Below are 21538 nucleotides of genomic sequence, written 5' to 3' on the forward strand. Positions count from 1 at the left end.
CGTACTTGACCTTCCAAAAGGCATCACCTCATGTTAGTCTGGATTAAACACCATCTGCCATTTTTCTGCCCAGGTCTCCAGTTAATCTATATTCTACTGTATTCTCTGACAATCCTCCTCACTATCTGCAATTTCACCAATCTTTGTTTGGTCTGTAAACTTACTAATTAGACTAGCTATGCTTTCCTCCAAGTCATTTACATAGATTACGAACAGCAGAGGTGCCAGCATTAATCCCTGTGGAAGACCATTAGTCACAAATCGCCATTCCGAAAAGCATCCTTCCACCACTATCCTCGGTCCCCTATGACTAAGCCAGTTCTGTATCCAGTTTGCCAGCTCACCTCTTGTACCAGTCTGACACGAGGAACCTTGTCAAAGGCTTTACGGAAGTCCATGTAGACAACATTCAACCGCTTTTCCCTCAATCACCTTCATCACCTCCTCAAAAACCTTGATCAATTTAGTGAGGAAAGACCTCCCCTGCGCAAAAACCATGCTGTCCATTGCTAAAAAGTCCATTAGCTACTAAATGTGTATAGATCTTGTCCCTGGGAATCTTTTCCAATGACTTCCCAAATACTAGTGTGAGACTCACAGGCCTGTAATTTCCTGGATTATCCCTGCTACCCTTCTTCAACAATGGGACTATGTTGCTATCTAAAGTAACTGTTCATCTACCTTTTATTTACGTCTATGCTATCCAGCTCCATCCTTTTCACTGTACACTCTCAAATTCTTTTCCGTCCAGCCAGCTAAGCCAGACAATTTCAAGAAAATCCATTCATGGAAACTAAATTTCCAGCCCTGCTGAGATGAATAAAAGGACTGGAATTTTCATTCTATCGTAAGGGTAATAGAGAAGTATAACAACACACCCTTGTGTTTGACCAAATTGAACAAGTCTCAAGCTAAAAGGGAGTGGCAACTTCAATATCTTGCTTGTTCACTCCAGAAAAGGTCTTCTGAAAGCTTCAATTAGAATTCTAAGAATCTTCATTTTTGAAGTACATAAAAGTTGAAGTTTCTTAAAGTAAAACTATCTGTAGCCACCGGATTTCAAAATAAAACTTCTTTAAAATATAAATACAGTATTTGTGCATTTTTAGGAAGTTTCATTTTGTCTAACTTCAGACAGCCTCAGGAGAGAAGGCAAACAGGTTTGAGGCATTCAGGTCTTTCCCTAGGTTTCTTCTGCAAAATGGCAAAATAATAGTCTCTAATTAATGATTCCATCTCAATGTAGCTGAGTTAGGAATTTTAACCAATGGAGATGGTGGCATAGTGGTTATGTTGAGGCTGTTTCCCTAGAAACATGGGTTCAATTCCAACATAGTCACTGTGGGAATTACAATTAAATTAATGCACCAAGAATTAAAAACCAGTCTAACAGTGATCATGAAATCATTGTCGATTGTCACAAAAGTCCATCTGGCTCACTAACAGAGGAGATTGGACAAACAGACACGACTGCAGACCCACAGCAATACGACTGACACTGAAATGCCATTGAAGTAACTCAACAAGCCTCCGAGTTATATCAAGCAAAGTAAGAAAGGAATGAAACTGGCTGTACTCTGGAAGCAAAAATATCATTCACAGCACTGTCAACCTTGCAAAATCCTCCTTATTGAAATGTGGGGATGTCAAGGTTGGAAGAGGTGCCTCCCAGACTAATCAAACAACAGCCTAACATAGTAACACTCACAAAATCATACTTTACATGTCCCAGCTCCCACCACAACTATCCCTAGTGTGGGGAGGGAATTGCCATCTTGGTAGTCCTTAACATTGATTCCAGACTCTATGGAATCTCTAGGCATCGGGTCCAACATCAACAAAGAAACCTATTGATTACCATCAACTACAGGCTACCACTGTGCATTCCATCCCCAATTAAATAGTACTCTTCCATCACTAGAAAAGCACTGAGGGTAGCAAGAACACGAAATGTCCTCTTGGGTGGCAGACTTCAATGTCCATTATCAGAAGTGGCTCAGAAACACTCCTACTAACCGAGCCGGCCAAAACTCAATAGGCTGAGGCTGTTTTCCCTGGAGCATCCGAGGCTGAGGGATAACCTCAGAGGTTTATAAAATCATGAAGGACATGGGAGACAATAAACAGACAAGATCTTTCCCCTCAATTGGAGGAGTCCAGAACTGGATAGAATAGGTTTAAGATGAGAGGGGAAAGATTTCAAAGGGACCTAAGGGACAATGTTTTCACGCAAAGGGTGGTGCATGCATGGAATGAGCTGCCAGAGGAAGTGGTGGAGGCTGATACAATCACAACATTTAAAAAGCATCTGCATGGGTGTATCAATAGGAAGGGTTTAAAGGGATATGGGCCAAGTGCTGGCAAATGGAACTGGATTAATTAGGATATCTAATCAGCATGGACAAGTTGGACCGAAGGGTCTGTTCTGTGTTGTACATCCCTAGGACTCTATGACATGTCTGATGGGTTTGCCACTGATGGTGAGGAAACCTACAAAAGGGAAAGTCTCCCCAACCTGATAATCATCAATCAAGCTGTCACAGATTCACCTATCCATGACCATACTGATAGAAGTGACTACTGCATTGTCCTTGTAAAGGTAAAGTCCCAACTCAAATTGGGGATACACTGCATCATGTTGCCTGGTACCATCATCAAGTTAAATGTAATACATTTTAAACAGATCAGCAATTCAAAACTGGACAACTATGAGGTTCTGTGGGTCATCAGCTACAGCAGAATTTTTTTTAAATGGAACGAGGACATCACTGGCTATGCCAGTATATATTACACTTCCCTAATAGTCCAGCTGAGAAACAGCCACAATGTTGTGGGTCTGGAGTCACATGTGGGCCAGGTAAGGATGTCTTATTTCCTTTCCTGAAGGACGTTGGTGAACTAAGTGGGTTTTTCTGACAATTGCTAACAGTTTAATGGTCATCAATAGACTGTTAATCCCAGATTTTGGTTAAATTTAAATCCTGCTCTCTGTCAAACAAGAAGCTTGGCCCCCAGAACATTACCTGGAACTCTGCATTCATAGTCAAGTGATAATGCCACTCGGCCAGTTCTTCAAAGTAGTGTTCTAAGCGCAATCATCTTCAGCTGTTTCCATCATAAAGTCAGAAATAGCATTTTCACAGATAATTGTACAATATTTAACAACATTCATGACTCCTCAGGTAATGAAGCAGCCCATATTCATATTTAGTCAGACCTGGAGAGCATCCAGGCTTGGGTTGATCTGTGCATCACACAAAATGCAAGTCAATAACCATCTGTAACAAGCGAGGGTCTAATCACCTTCCTTGACATTCTTCTGAAACCATCACTGAAACCCCCAATATTAATATCCGGATGGTTATCACTGACCAGAAACTGAATTGGACCAGCCATATAAGTACTGTGGATACAATACCAGTTCAGAGACTAAATACTATGCTGCAAGTAGCTCAACTCCTGACTCACCAAAGCCTGTCCACCTTTGACAAGGCATAAGTCAGGAGAAGAATACTCTCCACCTTCTTAGATGAGTACAGCTCCAACAACACTCAAGAAGCTCAACATCATTCATGACAAACCAGCTCCCTTGATTGGCACGGCATCCATAAACCTTCACTCCCTCCACCATCTACAGTGGCAGCCTGTGTATCATCTCTGTGTACTCACAGAGGTTCCTTGAAAAGCGCCTTTCAAACACAAGCCTCTATCACTTCGAAGGGCAAGGGCATCAGATGCATGGGAACATAACCACCTGAAACTTCCCCACCAAGCCATACATCATGCTTGGACTTGATGACTTCTATGACTGCTTCACCTTCACTGGGTCATAATTCTGGAACTCCCTCCCTCATAGTATTGTGGTTATACATACATCATAAAAACTGAAGAAGTCCGAAAAAGGCAGTTCATTGCCACCTTCTCCAGGGCAATTGGGAAAGGGCAATAAATATTGGCCAGCCAGTGTCACTCACATGGCACGATCAAATAAAACCAAAACTCCAAATTGTCCCTTGTGTCACATTCAGCAACATTAAATAAAGTTGACTTGAAACAGATGCATTTGTAAATAATCTACAATACAATGAATAGATCATAACATACGTTTAGTTACTCTTATAACATATGTTTTAAGAGTAACAAAAAAGATGGGGTACTGGGCTAATGGACGGATACTTGGTGGTGTGGATGAGCAGAGGGATCTTGGTGTCCATGTACACAGATCTTTGAAAGTTGCCACACAGGTAAATAGTGCGGTGAAAAAGGCATATGGCGCACTGGCTTTTATTGGTAGAGGAATTGAATTCCGGAGTACTGAGGTCATGTTGCAGTTATATAAGACTCTGGTGCGGCCGCATCTGGAGTATTGTGTGCAGTTTTGGTCGCCATACTATAGGAAGGATGTGGAGGCACTGGAACAGGTGCAGAGGAGGTTTACCAGGATGTTGCCTGGTATGGTAGAAAGATCATATGAGGAAAGGCTGAGGCACTTGGGGTTGTTTTCATTGGAGAAAAGAAGGTTTAGGGGTGACTTGATAGAGGTGTACAAGATGATTAGGGGTTTAGATAGGGTCGACAGTGAGAATCTTTTTCCACGTATGGAGTCAGCTATTACAAGGGGGCATAGCTTTAAATTAAGGGGGGGTAGGTATAGGACAGATGTTAGGGGTAGGTTCTTTACTCAGCGAGTCGCGAGTTCATGGAATGCCCTGCCAGTAGCAGTGGTGGACTCTCCCTCATTATGGACATTTAAGCGGGCATTGGATAGGCATATGGAGGATAATGGGCTAGTGTAGGTTAGGTGGGCTTGGATCGGCGCAACATCGAGGGCCGAAGGGCCTGTACTGCGCTGTATTCTTCTATGTTCTATGATATTTGTCATACCTGTATACAGAACTGTGCCAAAATAACCTTCAAAGAGAAACATGACGGAGCCAGGGCAGTGATTGCTGTCAATCAATGTCACAGTCATCGTCTCTTTCCCAAATTCATCAAGATATAGGAGGTGGCTCTCCCCTAACTCCAATGGGTGGATCCAGATTTCATCCACCTAACAAAAAAAAATAAAAACAAACAGGTCAAGGCAAATAATGAAATTTCACAAATGAATCAGCTTTAGGGGGAGAACAGAACAAAAATGTTCCATACTGGTTAAAGGGAGAGGTAGGTCATTGCAGCTGGGATGAAAAGGCCAGGACACAAGTCAGTTAGAGGCAGAAACAACACAAATGTTTTTTATTTTGGGCAGACCTAGTCCAAAGATGTAGACCACTCAAAACGTAAAACAAAGGCAGAAGGGAAGAGACTGAGAAAAGAATAAGGTGACATGTAGGAGTAATTAACAGTTTAGAACTGGTTGGAGTAATTCAACAACATTATCATAATGCATGCACTTTGCCAAGAAGAAATAGCCTAACTTTAAACAACAAAGACTCAAAGCTGATTTCATAGTGCAGTACTGGACAGTTTCCAAACCAGTTACATTTGAGCTTCAAAACATGTGCAGGTGTTCTATCAAAGTACGCCAGTTTTGACCTATGAGGATCAAGTGACAATGATATTACTGGCCAGCAAGTCTGAGCAATATAGAGTTTAGGAAAACTGTAAGTTACAGCAAATGGCAAACCAGAGAGGGAAAAGGTAAAATTTGAAAAGGTTTGGAGGCTGTTATTTTGTGGAAAGGATGCAGGACCAAGTGAAGAACAGGATGTAAGAAGAGGAAATCAAAATAGTCTGAGGGAACCCAATCAATGACAGAGAACAAGGCAATCAAAAAGGCCTGTCTGATCAAGTCAGGGGATAGTGACGTGTTAAAGGAGTCAATTTGGAAATGAAATAGAAAGGGGGAAGTCAATCATTTTTGGTAGGGAAGGTGGAACTTGGAATTACTAACTGTTTTATATGCTGTTGCATTGTTTTAGAACTTTGGAGAAAAAGAAAGTCAAATTAACAGCACTTTAAAAGGAGAGGAACAGACAAAGGCAGCACATGGTCAGACAGAGAGAGAGAGAGAGAAAGTAAAAGAAACCCACAGTGCTCCCAAACACAGCAGTGAATATGCGCAGTTACTGCCTTTGCTGTTTGGAGTGCGTCTGAGAAAGTTAATAAAAATTAACAGTGAAATTCAGAACTGTTCTTGGAGAAACCTGTTTGGGAGAGGTCACAGCACAGAAACAGATAAATGAATATTTTAAGTGTGGCCTTACAGTAAGCCTGCAGTAGTGAGTAGAATGGGATCTTTCTTGATTATATGTTTCATTGGGATATGCCTCTTGATTAAACTTAAAAATATAAGCCATATTAGCCTGGAGCAGTGTCTTGTAGTGGATTAAGACAGTACTATTTTTTAAGTCTGTGGAATGAAAGAATCAAAAACTGCCCTCAGGAGAGTGATATACTCTTCTTGTCAGAAGTGGGATTTTAGGGAGAGTTTGTGTTACTAAGGATTATATCTGCAATAAATGCCGTTGGTTGCAAGTTCTACCAGAGACAGTTAGAGGCAATGAGAAATTTACACGAGCAAGGGAATATGATGATGGCAGTTATCGGAAGGGAGAAACATTGCAGATACAGTCACATAGATGGGTTAACTCCAGGAAACGTAAGAGAGGTCGGCAGGTAGTGTCGGACTCTTCTGTGGCTATCCCCATTTAAAACAAGTATACTGCATTGGAAAATATAGGGGGTGATGGATTCCCAGGTGAATATAGCACGAACAGCCAGGTTTCTGAAATCGAGATTGGCTCTAATGCAATGAGGGATATGTCGGGATCCAAGAGATCATTTGTATTAGGGGACTCTCTAGTCAGAGGCACAGACAGACATTTCTGTGGCCACCAGCGAAAAATCAGATGGGGTGTTGCCTCCCTGGTGCCAGGATCAAGGATGTCTCAGAGAGGGTGCAGAATGTTCTCAAGGGGGAGAAGGACCGGTAGGAGGTCATTGCACACATTGGAACAAATGACACAGGAAGGGAACAGGATCAGATTCTGAATGGAGAACATAGAGAGTTAGGCAGGAATTTAAAAAGGAGATCCTCGAGAAAAGTAATATCTGGATTACTCCTGGTGCTACAAGCTGGGGAGGGTATGAATAGGAGGACAGAGCAGATGAATGCATGGCTAAGGAGCTGGTGTATGGGAGAAGGATTCATATTTTTGGATCATCGGAATCTCTTCTGGTGTAGAAGTGACTTGTACAAGAAGGACGGATTGCACCTGAATTGGAAGGGGACTAATATACTGGCAGGAAGATTTGCTGGAGCTGCTCAGGAGGATTTAAATTACTAAGGTCGGGGGGAACCCAGGGAGATAGTTAAGAAGGACATCAATCTGAGACCAGTACATTTGAGAAAAGGAGTGAGTCAAACAGTCAAGGCAGGCAGGGACAAAGCAGTGAACAAGGTAGGGATGATAAATTAAACTGCATTTATTTCAATGCAAGAGGCCTCACAGTGAAGGCAGATGAACTCAGGGCATGGTCAGGAACATGGGACTGGGATATCATAGCAATTACTGAAACGTGGCTTATGGATGGACAGGACTGGCAGCTTAAGGTTCTAGAATACAAATGCTACAGGAAGGACAGAAAGGGAAACAAGAGAGGAGGGAGAATGGTGTTTTTGATAAGGAATAGCATTACAGCAGTACTGAGGGATGATATTCCAGGAAATACATCCAGGGAAGCTATTTGGATGGAACTAAGAAATAAAAAAGGGATAATCAGCTTAATGGGATTGTATCATAGACACACTAATAATGAGCAGGAAACTGAGAAACAAATTTGTAAGATCTCAGTTATCTGTAAGAATAATAGGGTGGTTATGGTCAGGGATTTTAACTTTCCAAACATAGACTGGGACTGCCTTAGTATTAAGGGTTCAGATGGAGAGGAATTTGTTAAGTGTGTACAAAAAATTCTTCTCATTCAATATGTGAATGCAACTACAAGAGAAGGCGCAAAAGGAGAGGTCACCCTGTTGGGAGTTTTCTAGAGGCCTCCGAATAGTTCCAGAGATGTAGAGGAAAGGAGAGCAAAGAGATTCTTGATAGGAATGAGAGAGACAGAAGAGTTGACATGGGGGACTTCAACTTTCCAAAAATTGACTGGGAACACTATAGTACGAGTACTATAGACGGGTCAGTTTTTATCCAGTGTGTGCAGGAGGGCTTCCTGACACAATACGTAGACAGGCCAACAAGGGGCAAAGCCACATTAGATTCGGTACTGGGTAATGAGCCCGGTCAGGTGTTAGACTTGGAAGTCGGTGAACACTTTGGTGATAGCGATCACAATTCTGTTATGTTTACTTTAGTGATAGAAAGGGACAGGTGTATACCACTGCGCAAGAGTTACAGCTGAGGGAAAGGCAATACGATGCGATTAGGCAAGATTTGGGAAGCACAGGATGGGGAAGGAAACTGCAGGGGATGGGCACATTAGAAACGTGGAGAGTATTCAAGGAAAAGCTCCTGTGTGTCATAGAGATGTACAGCATGGAAATAGACCCTTCAGTCAACCCGTTTGTGCCAACCAGATATCCCAACCCAATCTAGTCCCACCTGCCAGCACCCGGCCCATATCCCTCCAAACCCTTCCTATTCATATACCCATCCAAATGCCTCTTAAATGTTGCAATTGTACCAGCCTCCAACACATCCTCCGGCAGCTCATTCCATACACATACAACCCTCTGCGTGAAAAGGTTGCCCCTTAGGTCTCTTTTATATCTTTCCCCTCTCACCCTAAACCTATGCCCTCCAGTTCTGGACTCCCCGATCCCAGGGAAAATACTTTGTCTATTTATCCTATCCATGCCCCTCATAATTTTGTAAACCTCTAGAAGGTCACCCCTCAACCTCCGACACTCCAGGGAAAACAGCCCCAGCCTGTTCAGCTCTCCCCATAGCTCAAATCCTCCAACCCCGGCAACATCCTTGTAAATCTTTTCTGAACCCTTTCAAGTTTCACAACATCTTTCCAATAGGAAGAAGACCAGAATTGCATGCAATATTCCAACAGTGGCCTAACCAATGTCCTGTACAGCTGCAACATGACCTCCCAACTCCTGTACTCAATACTCTGACCAATAAAGCAAAGCATACCAAATGCCTTCTCCACTATAAAACTACCTGCGACTCCACTTTCAAGGAGCTATGAACCTGCACTCCAAGGTCTCCTTGTTCAGCAACACTCCCTAGGACCTTACCATTAAGTGTATAAGTCCTGGTAAGATTTGCTTTCCCAAAATGTAGCACCTCGTATTTATCTGAATTAAACTCCATCTGCCACTTCTCAGCCCATTGGCCCATCTGGTCCAGATCCTGTTGTAATCTAAGGTAACCCTCTTCGCTGTCCACCACACCTCCAATTTTGGTGTCATCTGCAAACTTACTAACTATACCTCTTATGCTCGCATCCAAATCATTTATGTAAATGACAAAAAGGAGAGGACCCAGCACCGATCCTTGTGGCACTCCACTGGTCACAGGCCTCCAGTCTGAAAAACAACCCTCCACCACCACCCTCTGTCTTCTACCTTTGAGCTAGTTCTGTATCCAAATGGCTAGTTCTCCCTGTATTCCATGAGTTCTAAACTTGCTAATTAGTCTCCCATGGGGAACCTTGTCGAACGCCTTACTGAAGCCCATATAGATCACATCTACTGCTCTGCCCTCATCAATCTTCTTTGTTACTTCTTCAAAAAACTAAATCAATTTTATGAGACATGATTTCCCACACACAAAGCCATGTTGTCTATCGTGAATCAGTCCTTGTCTTTCCAAGTACATGTACATCCTGTCCCTCAGGATTCCCTCAAACAACTTGCCCACCACCGAGGTCAGGCTCACTGGCCTATAATTCCCTGGCTTGTCCTTACCACCCTTCTTAAACAGTGGCACCACGTTTGGCAACCTTCAGTCTTCTGGCACCTCACCTGTGACTATCGATGATACAAATATCTCAGCAAGAGGCCCAGCAATCACTTCTCTAGCTTCCCACAGACTTCTGGTACACCTGATCAGGTCCTGCGGATTTATCCACATTTAACCGTTTCAAGACATCCAGCACTTCCTCCTCTGTCGTCTGGACATTTTGCAAGATGTCACCATCTATTTCCCTACAGTCTATATCTTCCATATCCTTTTCCACAATAAATACCGATGCAAAATATTCATTTAGTATCTCCCCCATTTTCTCAGGCTCCACACAAAGGCCGCCTTGCTGATCTTTGAGGGGCTCTATTCTCTCCCTAGTTACCCTTTTGTCCTTAATATATTTGTAAAAACCCTTTGGATTCTTCTTAATTCGATTTGCCAAAGCTATATCATGTCCCCGTTTTGCCCTTCTGACTTCCCTCTTAAGTATATTTCTAAGGATTCACTCGATCTATCTGGTCTATACCTGACATATGCTTCCTTCTTTTTCTAAACAAACCCTCAATTTCTTTAGTCATCCAGCATTCCCTATACCTACCAGCCTTCCCTTTCACCCGGACAGGAATATACTTTCTCTGGATTCTTGTTATCTCATTTCTGAAGGCTTCCCATTTTCCAGCCGTCCCTTTACCTGCGAACATCTGCCTCCAATCAGCTTTCGAAAGTTCTTGCCTAATACTGTCAAAATTGGCCTTTCTCCAATTTAGAAGTTCAACTTTTAGATCTGGTCTATCCTTTTCCATCACGATTTTAAAACGAATAGAATTATGGTTGCTGGCCCCAAAGTGCTCCCCCACTGACACCTCAGTCACCCGCCCTGCCTTATTTCCCAAGAGTAGGTCAAGTTTTGCAAGTTCTCTAGTAGGTATATCCATATACTGAATCAGAACATTGTCTTGTACACACTTAAGAAATTCCTCTCCATCTAAACCTTTAACACTATGGCAGTCCCAGTCGATGTTTAGAAAATTAAAATCCCTGACCATAACTACCCTATTATTCTTACAGATAGCTGAGATCTCCTTACAAGTTTGTTTCTCAATTTCCCTCTGATATTGGGGGGTCTATAATACAATCCCAATAAGGTGATCATCCCTTTCTTATTTCTCAGTTCCACCCAAATAACTTCCCTGGATGTATTTCCAGGAATATCCTCCCTCAGCACAGCTGTAATGCTATCCCTTACCAAAAATGCCATTCTCCCTCCTCTCTGGTCTCCCTTTCTATCCTTCCTGTAGCATTTGTATACTGGAACATTAAGCTGCCTGTCCTGCCCATCTCTGAGCCATGTTTCCATAATTGCTATGATATTCCAGTCCCATGTTGCTCACCATGCCCTCAGGTCATCTGCCTTCCCTGTTCGGCCCCTTGCATTGAAATAAATGCAGTTTAATTTATTAGTCCTACCTTGACCCTGCCTGCCCTGACTGTTTGACTCACTTCTGTTCTCAGCTGTACCCGTCTCAGATTGATCTCTTTCCTCACTATCTCCCTGGGTGCCACCCCCCCACCTTACTAGTTTAAATCCTCCCAAACAGTTCTGGCAAATTTCCCTGCCAGTATATTAGTCCCTTCCAATTTAGGTGCAATCCATCCTTCTTGTTCAGGTCACTTCTACCCCAAAAGAGATTCCAATGATCCAAAAATGTGAATCCTTCTCCCATACACCAGCTCCTCAGCCATGCATTCATCTGCTCTATCCTCCTATTCCTGCCCTCACTAACTCGTAGCACTGGGAGTAATCAGATATTACTACCCTTGAGGACCTTTTTTTTAAATTTCTGCCTAACTCTCTGTCATCTCCCTTCAGAATCTCAACCTTTCCCTTCCAATGTCGTTGGTTTCAATGTGGACAATTGCTGGCCTCTCTCCCCCCCCCCCCGAGAACATTCTGCACCCTCTCGGAGACATCCTTGATCCTGGCACCAGGGAAACAACACACCATTCTGCTTTTTCTCTGCTGGCCACAGAAACGTCTGTCTGTACCTCGGACTACAGAATCCCCTAACACAATTGATCTGTTGGAAGCCAACATACCCCTCATTGCATTACAGCCAGTCTCAATACCATAAACTTGGCTGTTCGTGCTGTGTTCCCCTGAGAATCCATCACCCCCTACATTTTCCAAAACAGCATACCTGTTTGAAATGGGTATATCCACAAAAGACTCCTGCCCTAGGTGCCGACCTCTCTCACCCTTCCCGGAGTTAACTGTGACTATGTGACTGTATCTAAGACTTTCCCCCCTTCCTATAACTGCCATCCATCACAGAAAATAACACCGTCTTATTCCTCTACAAACACTACCCCAGGTTAAATTAATAGCTATGGCTTATATTTTAATTTACTCAAGAGAAATCTCCAAAAACATATAATCAAGAAAGAATCCACTGTACTCACTATTGCAGCCTTTCTCTTGGACAGACTTAAAACAATTAACTCATATGATTCTGTCCTGTGAACTTCGCCCAACAGTTCCTCCAAGATTAGTTTGTGAATTTCACTGTTTGTTAATTTTACCAGATGCACTCCCCTGTCCAGCAATACACGAATTCTAACAGCAAAGGCAGTAGCTGTGCAGGCTCGCTCTCTCTCTCCCCTGCACTGTCCTCACCATGTGATTCCTTTGTCTGCTCTTCTCCCTTTTAAACTGCTGTTGGTTTGACTTTTTTTTTCCAAAGTTCCAAAACAATGCAACAGTATATAAAACAGTAATTGCTACTCCTGGAATTTGAGGAAATCACCTCCAACACCTAAAATACCTCAAAAAAAAAAAGGAGCAGCTCTTACAGCCAGAAATGATTCCCATCCTCCATCTTGGATACCGAGATAAGTATGTACCTGTCAGGCAGGGAGGAGGCTGTAGAACAGGGGAGCTGTGGTTTACGAAGGAAGTGGAATCTCTGGTTAAGAGGAAGAAGAGGGCTTATGTTAGGAGATGTGAAGGGTCAGTTAGGGCGCTTGAGGGTTACAAGGTAGCCAGGAAAGACCTAAAGAGAGAGCTCAGAAGAGCCAGGAGGAGACATGAGAAGTTGTTGGCAGATATAATCCACAGTAACCCTTAAACTCTCTTTAAACTCCCACATCTGACAAGAAGTACATATCACTGCAGTTTAATTACATATCAGGGTAAATTGTAAGGCTTTCTATAGGTATTTAAGGAATAAAAGAATGACGAGAGTAAGATTAGGGCCAATCAAGGAGAGTAGTGGGAAGTTGTGTGTGGAGTCAGAGGAGATAGGGGAAGCACTAAATGAATATTTTTCGACAGTATTCACTCCAGAAAATGACAATGTTGTCGAGGAGAATACTGAGATACAGGCTACTAGACTGGGGTGGGATTGTGGTTCACAAGGAAGAGGTATTACAAATACTGCAGAGTGTGAAAATATACAAGTCCCCTGGGCCGGATGGGATTTATCCCAGGATCCTCTGGGAAGCCAGCGAGGAGATTGCCGAGCCTTTGGCATTGATCTTTAAATCGTCATTACCTACAGGAATAGTGCCAGAAGACTGAAGGATAGCAAATGTGGTTCCCCTGTTCAAGGAGAGTAGAGACAACCCAGGTAATTATAGACCAGTGAGCCTTACTTCAGTTGTTGGTAAAATGTTGGAAAAGGTTGTAAGAGAAAGGATTTATAATCATCTAGAAAAGAATAATTTGACCAGGGATAGTCAGCAAGGTTTTGTGAAGGATAGGTCGTGCCTCACAAACCTTATTGAGTTCCTTGAGAAGGTGACCAAACAAGTAGATGAGAGTAAACCGGTTGATGTGGTGTATATAGATTTCAGCAAGGCGTTCGATAAGGTTTCCCACAGTAGGCTATTGTACAAAATGCGGAAGAATGGGTTTGTGGGAGATATAGCAGTTTGGATCAGTAATTGACTTGCTGAAAGACGACAGAGGGTGGTGGTTCATGGGAAATGCTCATCTTGGAGTCCAGTTACTAGTGGTGTACCGCAAGTGTCGTGCTGGGTCCACTGCCGTTCGTCATTTTTATAAATGACCTGGATGAGGGCATAGAAGGGCAGCTTAGTAAATTTGCAGACGACACTAAGGTTGGTGGAGTTGTGGATAGTGACGAAGGATGTTGTAGGTTACAGAGAGACATAGATAAGCTGCAGAGCTGGGCTGAGAGGTGGCAAATAGAGTTTAATGCGGACAAGTGTGAGGTGATTCACTTTGGTCGGAGGAATAGGAATGCAAAGTACTGGGCTAATGGTAAGATTCTTGGTAGTGTAGATAAGCAGAGAGATCCCGGTGTCCAGGTATACAGATCCTTGAAAGTTGCCACCCAGGTTGACAGAGTTGCTAAGAAGGCATACAGTATTTTAGCTTTTATTAATAGAGGGATCGAGTTCCGGAAGCATGAGATTATGCTACAGTTGTACAAAACTCTGGTGCGGCCGCATTTGGAATATTGTGTACGTTTCTGGTCACCGCATTATAAGAAGAATGTGGAAGCTTTGGAAAGGGTACAGAAGAGATTTACTAGGATGTTGCCTGGTATGGAGTAAAGGTCTTACGAGGAAAGGCTGAGGGACTTGAGGCTGTTTTCGTTGGAGAGAAGAAGGCTGAGAGGTGACCTAATAGAGACACATAAGATAATCAGAGGGTTAGATAGGTTATCCCTGTCCATCCTTTTTCCAAGTATAGTGACAGTGAGCATGAGGGGGCATAGCTTTAAATTGAGGGGTGATAGATATAGGACAGATGTCAGAGGTAGTTTCTTTACTCAGAGAGTAGTAAGGGTATGGAGTGCTTTGCTTGCAATGGTAGTAGATTCGCCAACTTTAAGTCGTCATTGGACAAGCATATGGACGTACATGGAATAGTGTAGGTTAGATGGGCTTCAGACTGGTATGACAGGTCGGCGCAACATCGAGGCTGTAGGGCCTGTACTACACTGTAAGGTTCTATGTTAAAATTTTACCTACTCTTGGGAAATAAGGCAGGACAGGTGACTGAAGTATCAGTGGGGGAGCACTTTGGGGCCAACGACCATCACTCTTAGTTTTTAAAATAGTGATGGAAAAGGTTAGACCAGATCTAAAAGTTGAAGTTCGAAATTGGAGAAAGGCTAATTTTGACGGTATTAGGCAAGATCTTTCAAAAGCTGACTGGGGAAGATGTTCGTAGGTAAAGGGACGGCTGGAAAGTGGGAAGCCTTCAGAAAGGAGATAGGGTGTTCAGGTGAAAGGAAAGGCTGGTAGGTGTAGGGAACGCAGGATGACTAAAGAAATTGAGGGTTCGGCTAAGAAAAAGAAGGAAACATATGTCAGGTATAGACAAGACAGAGCGAATGAATCCTTAGAAGAGTATGGAGGCAGTAGGAGTATACTTAAGAGGGAAATCAGGAGGGCAAAAAGGAGGAATGAGATAGCTTTCGCAAATAGAATTAAGGAGAATCTAAAGGGTTTTTACAAATACATTAAGGACAAAAGGGTAACTAGGGAGAGAATAGGGCCCTTCAAAGATCAGCAAGGCAGCAGGAGATGGAGGAGCCAAAGGAGATGGAGGAGATTGGGTTGAGATAGCTGGTCAGCATGGACGACTTGGACCGAAGGGCAGTTTCCGTGTTGTACATCTCGATGACTCTATCTCAGTGCAAAAACTGAGGATGGGGACAAACGAGAATATTTTAACGAGAAAAGCATCCATGAGCCTTCTGCACCTGACAAGGAAAAGTCCGAGGAACTTGGCACGATAATGAAGGGCAACATCTTTAAAAGTGATTGCCAAAATTCCAGAAAAGTCTCAAAAGGCTGCAGTGAGATCTGGAGCAAGTGTGAGAGGCTCATGGAAATTTCAGTGTAGTGGAACAGGAAACTGTAGGAAAAGAGAAATAAAGGGTTTGGGTGGAATCCGTAGGCTCTTGTAATGTGATTCGCAGTAAGATGTACAATGGAACCTGAAAATGCAGAGAAAAAGCAGATGGCATTGAAGTGAGACTAGACAAACAAGGGAAGTCAAGAAAGAATAAACAAGGTGAAGGGACAAAGAATGATTGGCACTGCAACGGTCGACCAGCTATGAAATTAAATTCGTCGCCCAGAGATCTGTGTTTACAAAGCCCAACAGCACACTGTAAAATGAAATTTAATGAGTATTGGCATTAGTGGGCTAATATAAATGACGTTGGATAGTTATAATTTTTTTTGTTCACCTATTTTTCTAATCAACCTGTTCAGAGATGCGATTACACACCTTTGGAGGAGGTGGAACTTAAACCCAGGCCTTCTGGTTCAGTGGTAAGTGCGCTACCATTGCATCACAAGAGAACCCCCTCAGTTTTAACAATTCAACTCAACTGGGTCATTGATATCGTTCAGGTGTTGTCCTCACCTGGTCTGTGATATATGTGATTTAAATGCCATATAAGGTGGTTGAGTTCAATGACTTTTGGGTAACTAGGGATGGAGAATAAATCCTGACTGCTCACCCACATCCTCAGAAGATTTTTCTTTCAATGCAGGGCAGGGTGATGCTTGGGTCTGAGGCACCCATTTTATACCCTACATGTATTGCTGGTGGCATGAGATATTTTTTCTTTAAACTGAATACCGAGAATGTCCATGTCTCTTGATAATTAACATCACAGAAAATCTAACTGTGTCAAGGGCTAGTAAATCTATGCTTTCAAAAATAGAAGACAAACAGATCATTTGGACAATGGCTCGTCTGTTTATTCTCTTCAGATAAACAGTCGGCAGTACGCATATTCAGAATTCACAAGCATAAACAATTTTTCCTGAGTGAAGTACCAGAGAGGCTAGTAGTGCATGTGGGATTATATCCCAGCCTGAGTTGCTATCTTTAAGACAGCGAAAAAATAGAACAGTGAAATCCTCACTTCTTTGGCTTACCTGAAACTTCCAACGCAACAACTTGGCAGTTATGGGAGAGCAATATATTGGTCTGCTCCAGGTGGAGGAGAGACCTGATGTATGATCACTGTGCAAGTGGGACAGAAAGAAAAAACGGACATGGCTGCACTTCCGAACCTGCCAGAAATCAACAGCAAACGGAGTATTTGGGATCAAAGTTCCATTCATTGCTCGCTATTTGTGAACAGTCGGCATCTGCACAAGATAAGAAACAATACCCCTGTAACTCAAGATAAAATTTATGAATTAATCTGTCGTTTAATGTTTTACTGAATCAGAATTTCATAATGGACTGACATAAAGCAGTTCTTGATCTGACTAGTCACCATAGAATTGAACCAAGGAATCAGTATGCTGACCAGTTAACTCTACAATCATCTCCTTGCATATTATATGTAAAAAGCACTGATTAGTCTTCAGATTTTATTTCAAAATATATCAAAGTTTCATATTTAGCTCAGACTATAAAAAGATACCACCATGAAAATGCCAAAATTTATCTTCCATACCAGTTTTGCATATAGGTGCCTCAGCAAACAAATCATTTTCAAATTCAAGAGCTGCAGTTACACTAGGCAGAAATGTCAAACCTTTTTGGTGTTTAAACTCTTAAGCACTGGATGCTTGACTCCTGATCCAGATTCCTGAAGAAGGGCTTATGCCCGAAACGTCGATTCTCCTGTTCCTTGGATGCTGCCTGACCTGCTGCGCTTTTCCAGCAACACATTTTCAGCTCCTGTCAAGATAGCTCTTTCTCTTGGGTACCATCCTACCTAACAACACATGGTTTACATAGATAGCTGCAGAGTGCCCTTCTTCCCAATTTCTCCAATGAGCAGACGATTGTCCACGATCATAATGAATGGCAGAATAGACTTAAACTACCAATGTCCTCTTCCTGCTGTTACATCTTGCCTTATCTTGTTACAGTACACAACATATTACTAGTGTAGAGTGGAACAATGGTAAATCAGAGACCCCACCCCCACCCCTCCCCCCCACTAAATGTTCTGGTAACAAAAACATTCCCATCTCACACTTATTTTCCATTCTCACACTGCTGACCTAATGTCAACATTCTTTTATCTTTATGGCACTCTGATGAAGAGTTATCCAGACTTAGAGTCATAGAGGTGTACAGCATGGAAACAGACCCTTCAGGGCGGAGAAAGTGAGGACTGCAGATGTTGGAGATCAGAGCTTAAAAATGTGTTGCTGGAGCAGGAGAATCAACGTTTCGGGCATAAGCCCTTCTTCAGTTCAGCTAGCCCAACCCAATCTAGTCCCACCTGCCAGCACCCGGCCCATATCCCTCCAAACCCTTCCTATTCATATACCCATCCAAATGCCTTTCGAATTTTGCAATTGTACCAACCCCCACCACTTTCTCTGTCAGCTCATTCCATACACATACCACCCCCTGCGTGAAAATGTTGCCCCTTAGGTGTCTTTTATATCTTCCCCCTCTCACCCTAAACCTATGCCCTCTAGTTCTGGACTCCCTGACCCCAGGGAAATGACTTTGTCTATTTATCCTATCCATGCCCCTCATGATTTTGAAAACCTCTAGAAGGTCACCCCTCAACCTCCGACACTCCAGGGAAAACAGCCCCAGCCTGTTCAGCTCTCCCCATAGCTCAAATCCTCCAACCCAGGCAACATCCTTGTAAATCTTTTCTGAACCCTTTCAAGTTTCACAACATCTTTCCAATAGGAAGGAGACCAGAATTGCATGCAATATTCCAACAGTGGCCTAACCAATGTCCTGTACAGCTGCAACATGACCTCCCAACTCCTGTACTCAGTACTCTGACCAATAAAGCAAAGTATACCAAACACCTTCTTCACTATCCTATCTACCTGCGACTCCACTTTCAAGGAGCTATGAACCTGCACTCCAAGATCTCTTTGTTCAGCAACATTCCCCAGGAACTTACCATTAAGTGTATAAAGTCCTGCTAAGATTTGCTTTCCCAAAACGCAGTACCTCGCATTTATCTGAATTAAACACCATCTGCCACTTCTCAGCCCATTGGCCCATCTGGTCAAGATTCTGTTGTAATCTGAGGTAACCTACTTTGCTGTCCGCTGCACTTCCAATTTTGGTGTCATCTGCAAACTTACTAACTTTACCTCTTATGCTCGCATCCAAATCATTTATATAAATGAAGAGTTGTGGACCCAACACCAATCCTTGTGGCACTCCACTGGCCTCCAGTCTGAAAAACAACCCTCCACCACCACCCTCTGTCTTCTTCCTTTGAGCCAGTTCTGTATCCAAATGGCTAGTTCTCCCTGTATTCCATGAGATCTAACCTTGCTAACCAGTCTCCCATTGGGAACCTTGTCGAACACCATACTGAAGTCCAACTAAATCACATCTACCACTCAGCCCTCATCAATCCTCTTTGTTAATTCTTCAAAAAACTCGAACAAGTTTTTTAGACATGATTTCCCCCACACAAAGCCATGTTGACTATCCCTAATCAGTCCTTGTCTTTCCAAATATATGCATATCCTGTCCCTCAGGATTCCCTCCAACAACTTGCCCACCACCGTCATCAGGCTCATTGGTCTATAGTTCCCTGGCTTGTCTTTTACCACCCTTCTTACACAATGGCACCACGTTAGCCAACCTCCAGTCTTCTGACACCTCACCTGTGACTGTGACTATCAATGCTACAAATATCTCAGCAAGAGGCCCATCAATCACTTCTCTAGCTTTCCACAGATTTTTGGGTACACCTGATCAGGTCCTGGGGATTTATCCACCTTTACGCGTTTTAAGACATCCAGCACTTCCTCCTCTGTAATATGAACATTTTGCAAGGTGCCACCATCTATTTCTCTTCATTCTATATATTCCATATACTTTCCCACAGTAAATACTGATACAAAATACTCATTTAGTATCCCCCCCATTTTCTACGGCTCCACACAAAGGCCACCTTGCTGATCTTTGAGGGATCCTATTCTCTCCCTAGTTACCCTTTTGTCCCTAATGTATTTGTAAAAACCCTTTGGTTTCTCCTTAATTTGATTTGCCAAAATTACCTCATGTCCCCTTTTTGCCCTCCCGATTTCCCTCTTAAGTATATTCCTACTGCCTTTACACTCTTCTAAGGATTCACTCGATCGATCAGTCGATCCTGTCTCTACCTAACATTTGCTTCCTTCTTTTCCTTAACCAAACCCTCAATTTCTTTAGTCATCCAGCATTCCCTATAGCTACCAGCCTTTCCTTTCACCCAAACAGGAATATACTTTCTCAGGATTCTCATTATCTTATTCCTGAAGGCTTCCCACTTTCCAGCCGTCCCTTCACCTGCAAACATGTGCCCCCAATCAGCTTCTGAAAGGTCTTGCCCAATAACATCAACATGAGCCTTTCTCCATTTTAGAAGTTCAACTATTAGATCTGGTCTATCCTTTTCCATCACTATTTTAAATCTAATGGAATCATGGTCACTGGCCCCAAACTGCTCCCCCACTGACACCTCAGTCACCTGCCCTGCCTTCTTTCCCAAGAGGAGGTACATCCACATACTGAATCAAAAAATGTTCTTGTACACACTTAACAAATTCCTCTCCATCTAAACCCTTAACACTCTTGCTTGCTCTCTCTCCACGAATGCTGACTGACCTGATGTGATTTCTAGAATTTTTGTTTTCAGTACAGATTTGAGCATCTGTAGTAATTTGCTCCAATCCTTTTATCTTGCAGACCCTATTTCTGGGGAGTAGGTCCAATGTTAGCCGCAATAGACGCTCTAATTTTTTCATCAAATTCCACTGTCCACAATCCCAGCAAACTTTTGGATCAACTGTTGCAGTTCAGTTCACAGCCAGATGTGCTGATGCAAGTGGTAGGTGAACTCTCATCCACAAACAGCAATGGATGCTGGATCAGTTGTTAATTTTAAATCTGAGACAGTAAAACTTTTGTTATGCAAAGGCATCAAGGGATATTGACCAATGGCAGAGATATGGAATTATGCCACAGATTAGACATGATCTCACTAAATGATGAAACACACTCAAGGGGCGAATGACATATTTCTCTTCCTAAGTTCCTACAAGTATCAGTATGATTTCCAAGAATTGTTAGCTTCCATTCTCATGATGGTTTTTGCTGAAATGCAAGTCTGGTGTGGATCATAAACCCATTCACTAGTGTTGCAAAGTAGCTGGGGGGGGGGGGGGGGGAGAAAGAGTCTGAACTAAAAGCAAAGCAAAAGGGTCCATGAAATCAATCCAGTTCCCCTTGAAGAAACATGTGAGTCAGTTAAAAAAAATTCTGGAATTAAGAGTACTAATGACAATGAATTCACTGTTGATTGTCAAAAAAATTCATCTGGTTCATTAATGTTCTTTAGAGAAGGAAATTACCGTCCTTACCTGGTCTGGCCCACATGTGACTCCAGACCTACAGCAATGTGGTTGACTCTTATCTGTCACATGGGCATTTAGGGATTGGCAACAAATGCTGACCTCGCAAGCAAGACCTAGCCAGATGCATAAATAAAAATGTGGCACTGCTAGCTAGACCATCAGATAATACTGATCCCTAATTTCTCTGGAAAGTTTTCTGCATTCGCTAGGTTGTACAGTGCTGTTAGAGAGTGAGTTCCAGGATTCTGATCTAACAGCAGTGAAGAAACACAACAATTCCAAGTCAGAGCAGTGTGTGGCAAATTTGCAAGTGGTGACAT

At 42.8% G+C, this 21538-nt stretch overlaps 1 protein-coding gene across 3 annotated transcripts in view; it reads right to left on the reverse strand.

Annotated features, from left to right (window-relative positions):
* LOC122563283 (5' exonuclease Apollo) overlaps positions 1–21538 on the reverse strand; it is a 37568-nt gene that overhangs the window by 11599 nt on the left and 4431 nt on the right. For all 3 annotated transcript variants that reach the window (XM_043716978.2, XM_043716976.2, XM_087973669.1), the window contains 2 exons: positions 16806–17021; positions 4885–5050 (listed from right to left, as the gene is read on the reverse strand). In XM_043716978.2, coding sequence (XP_043572913.2) covers positions 4885–5050; positions 16806–16994 — 355 coding nt within the window. In that variant the 5' untranslated portion in view covers positions 16995–17021. The remainder of the gene's footprint in view (positions 1–4884; positions 5051–16805; positions 17022–21538) is intronic.

This window comes from Chiloscyllium plagiosum, unplaced genomic scaffold (assembly GCF_037043375.1).
Source record: "Chiloscyllium plagiosum isolate Xiang-an unplaced genomic scaffold, Cpla_swu_hap1 HiC_scaffold_26, whole genome shotgun sequence".
Taxonomy (NCBI): Eukaryota; Metazoa; Chordata; class Chondrichthyes; order Orectolobiformes; family Hemiscylliidae; genus Chiloscyllium; species Chiloscyllium plagiosum.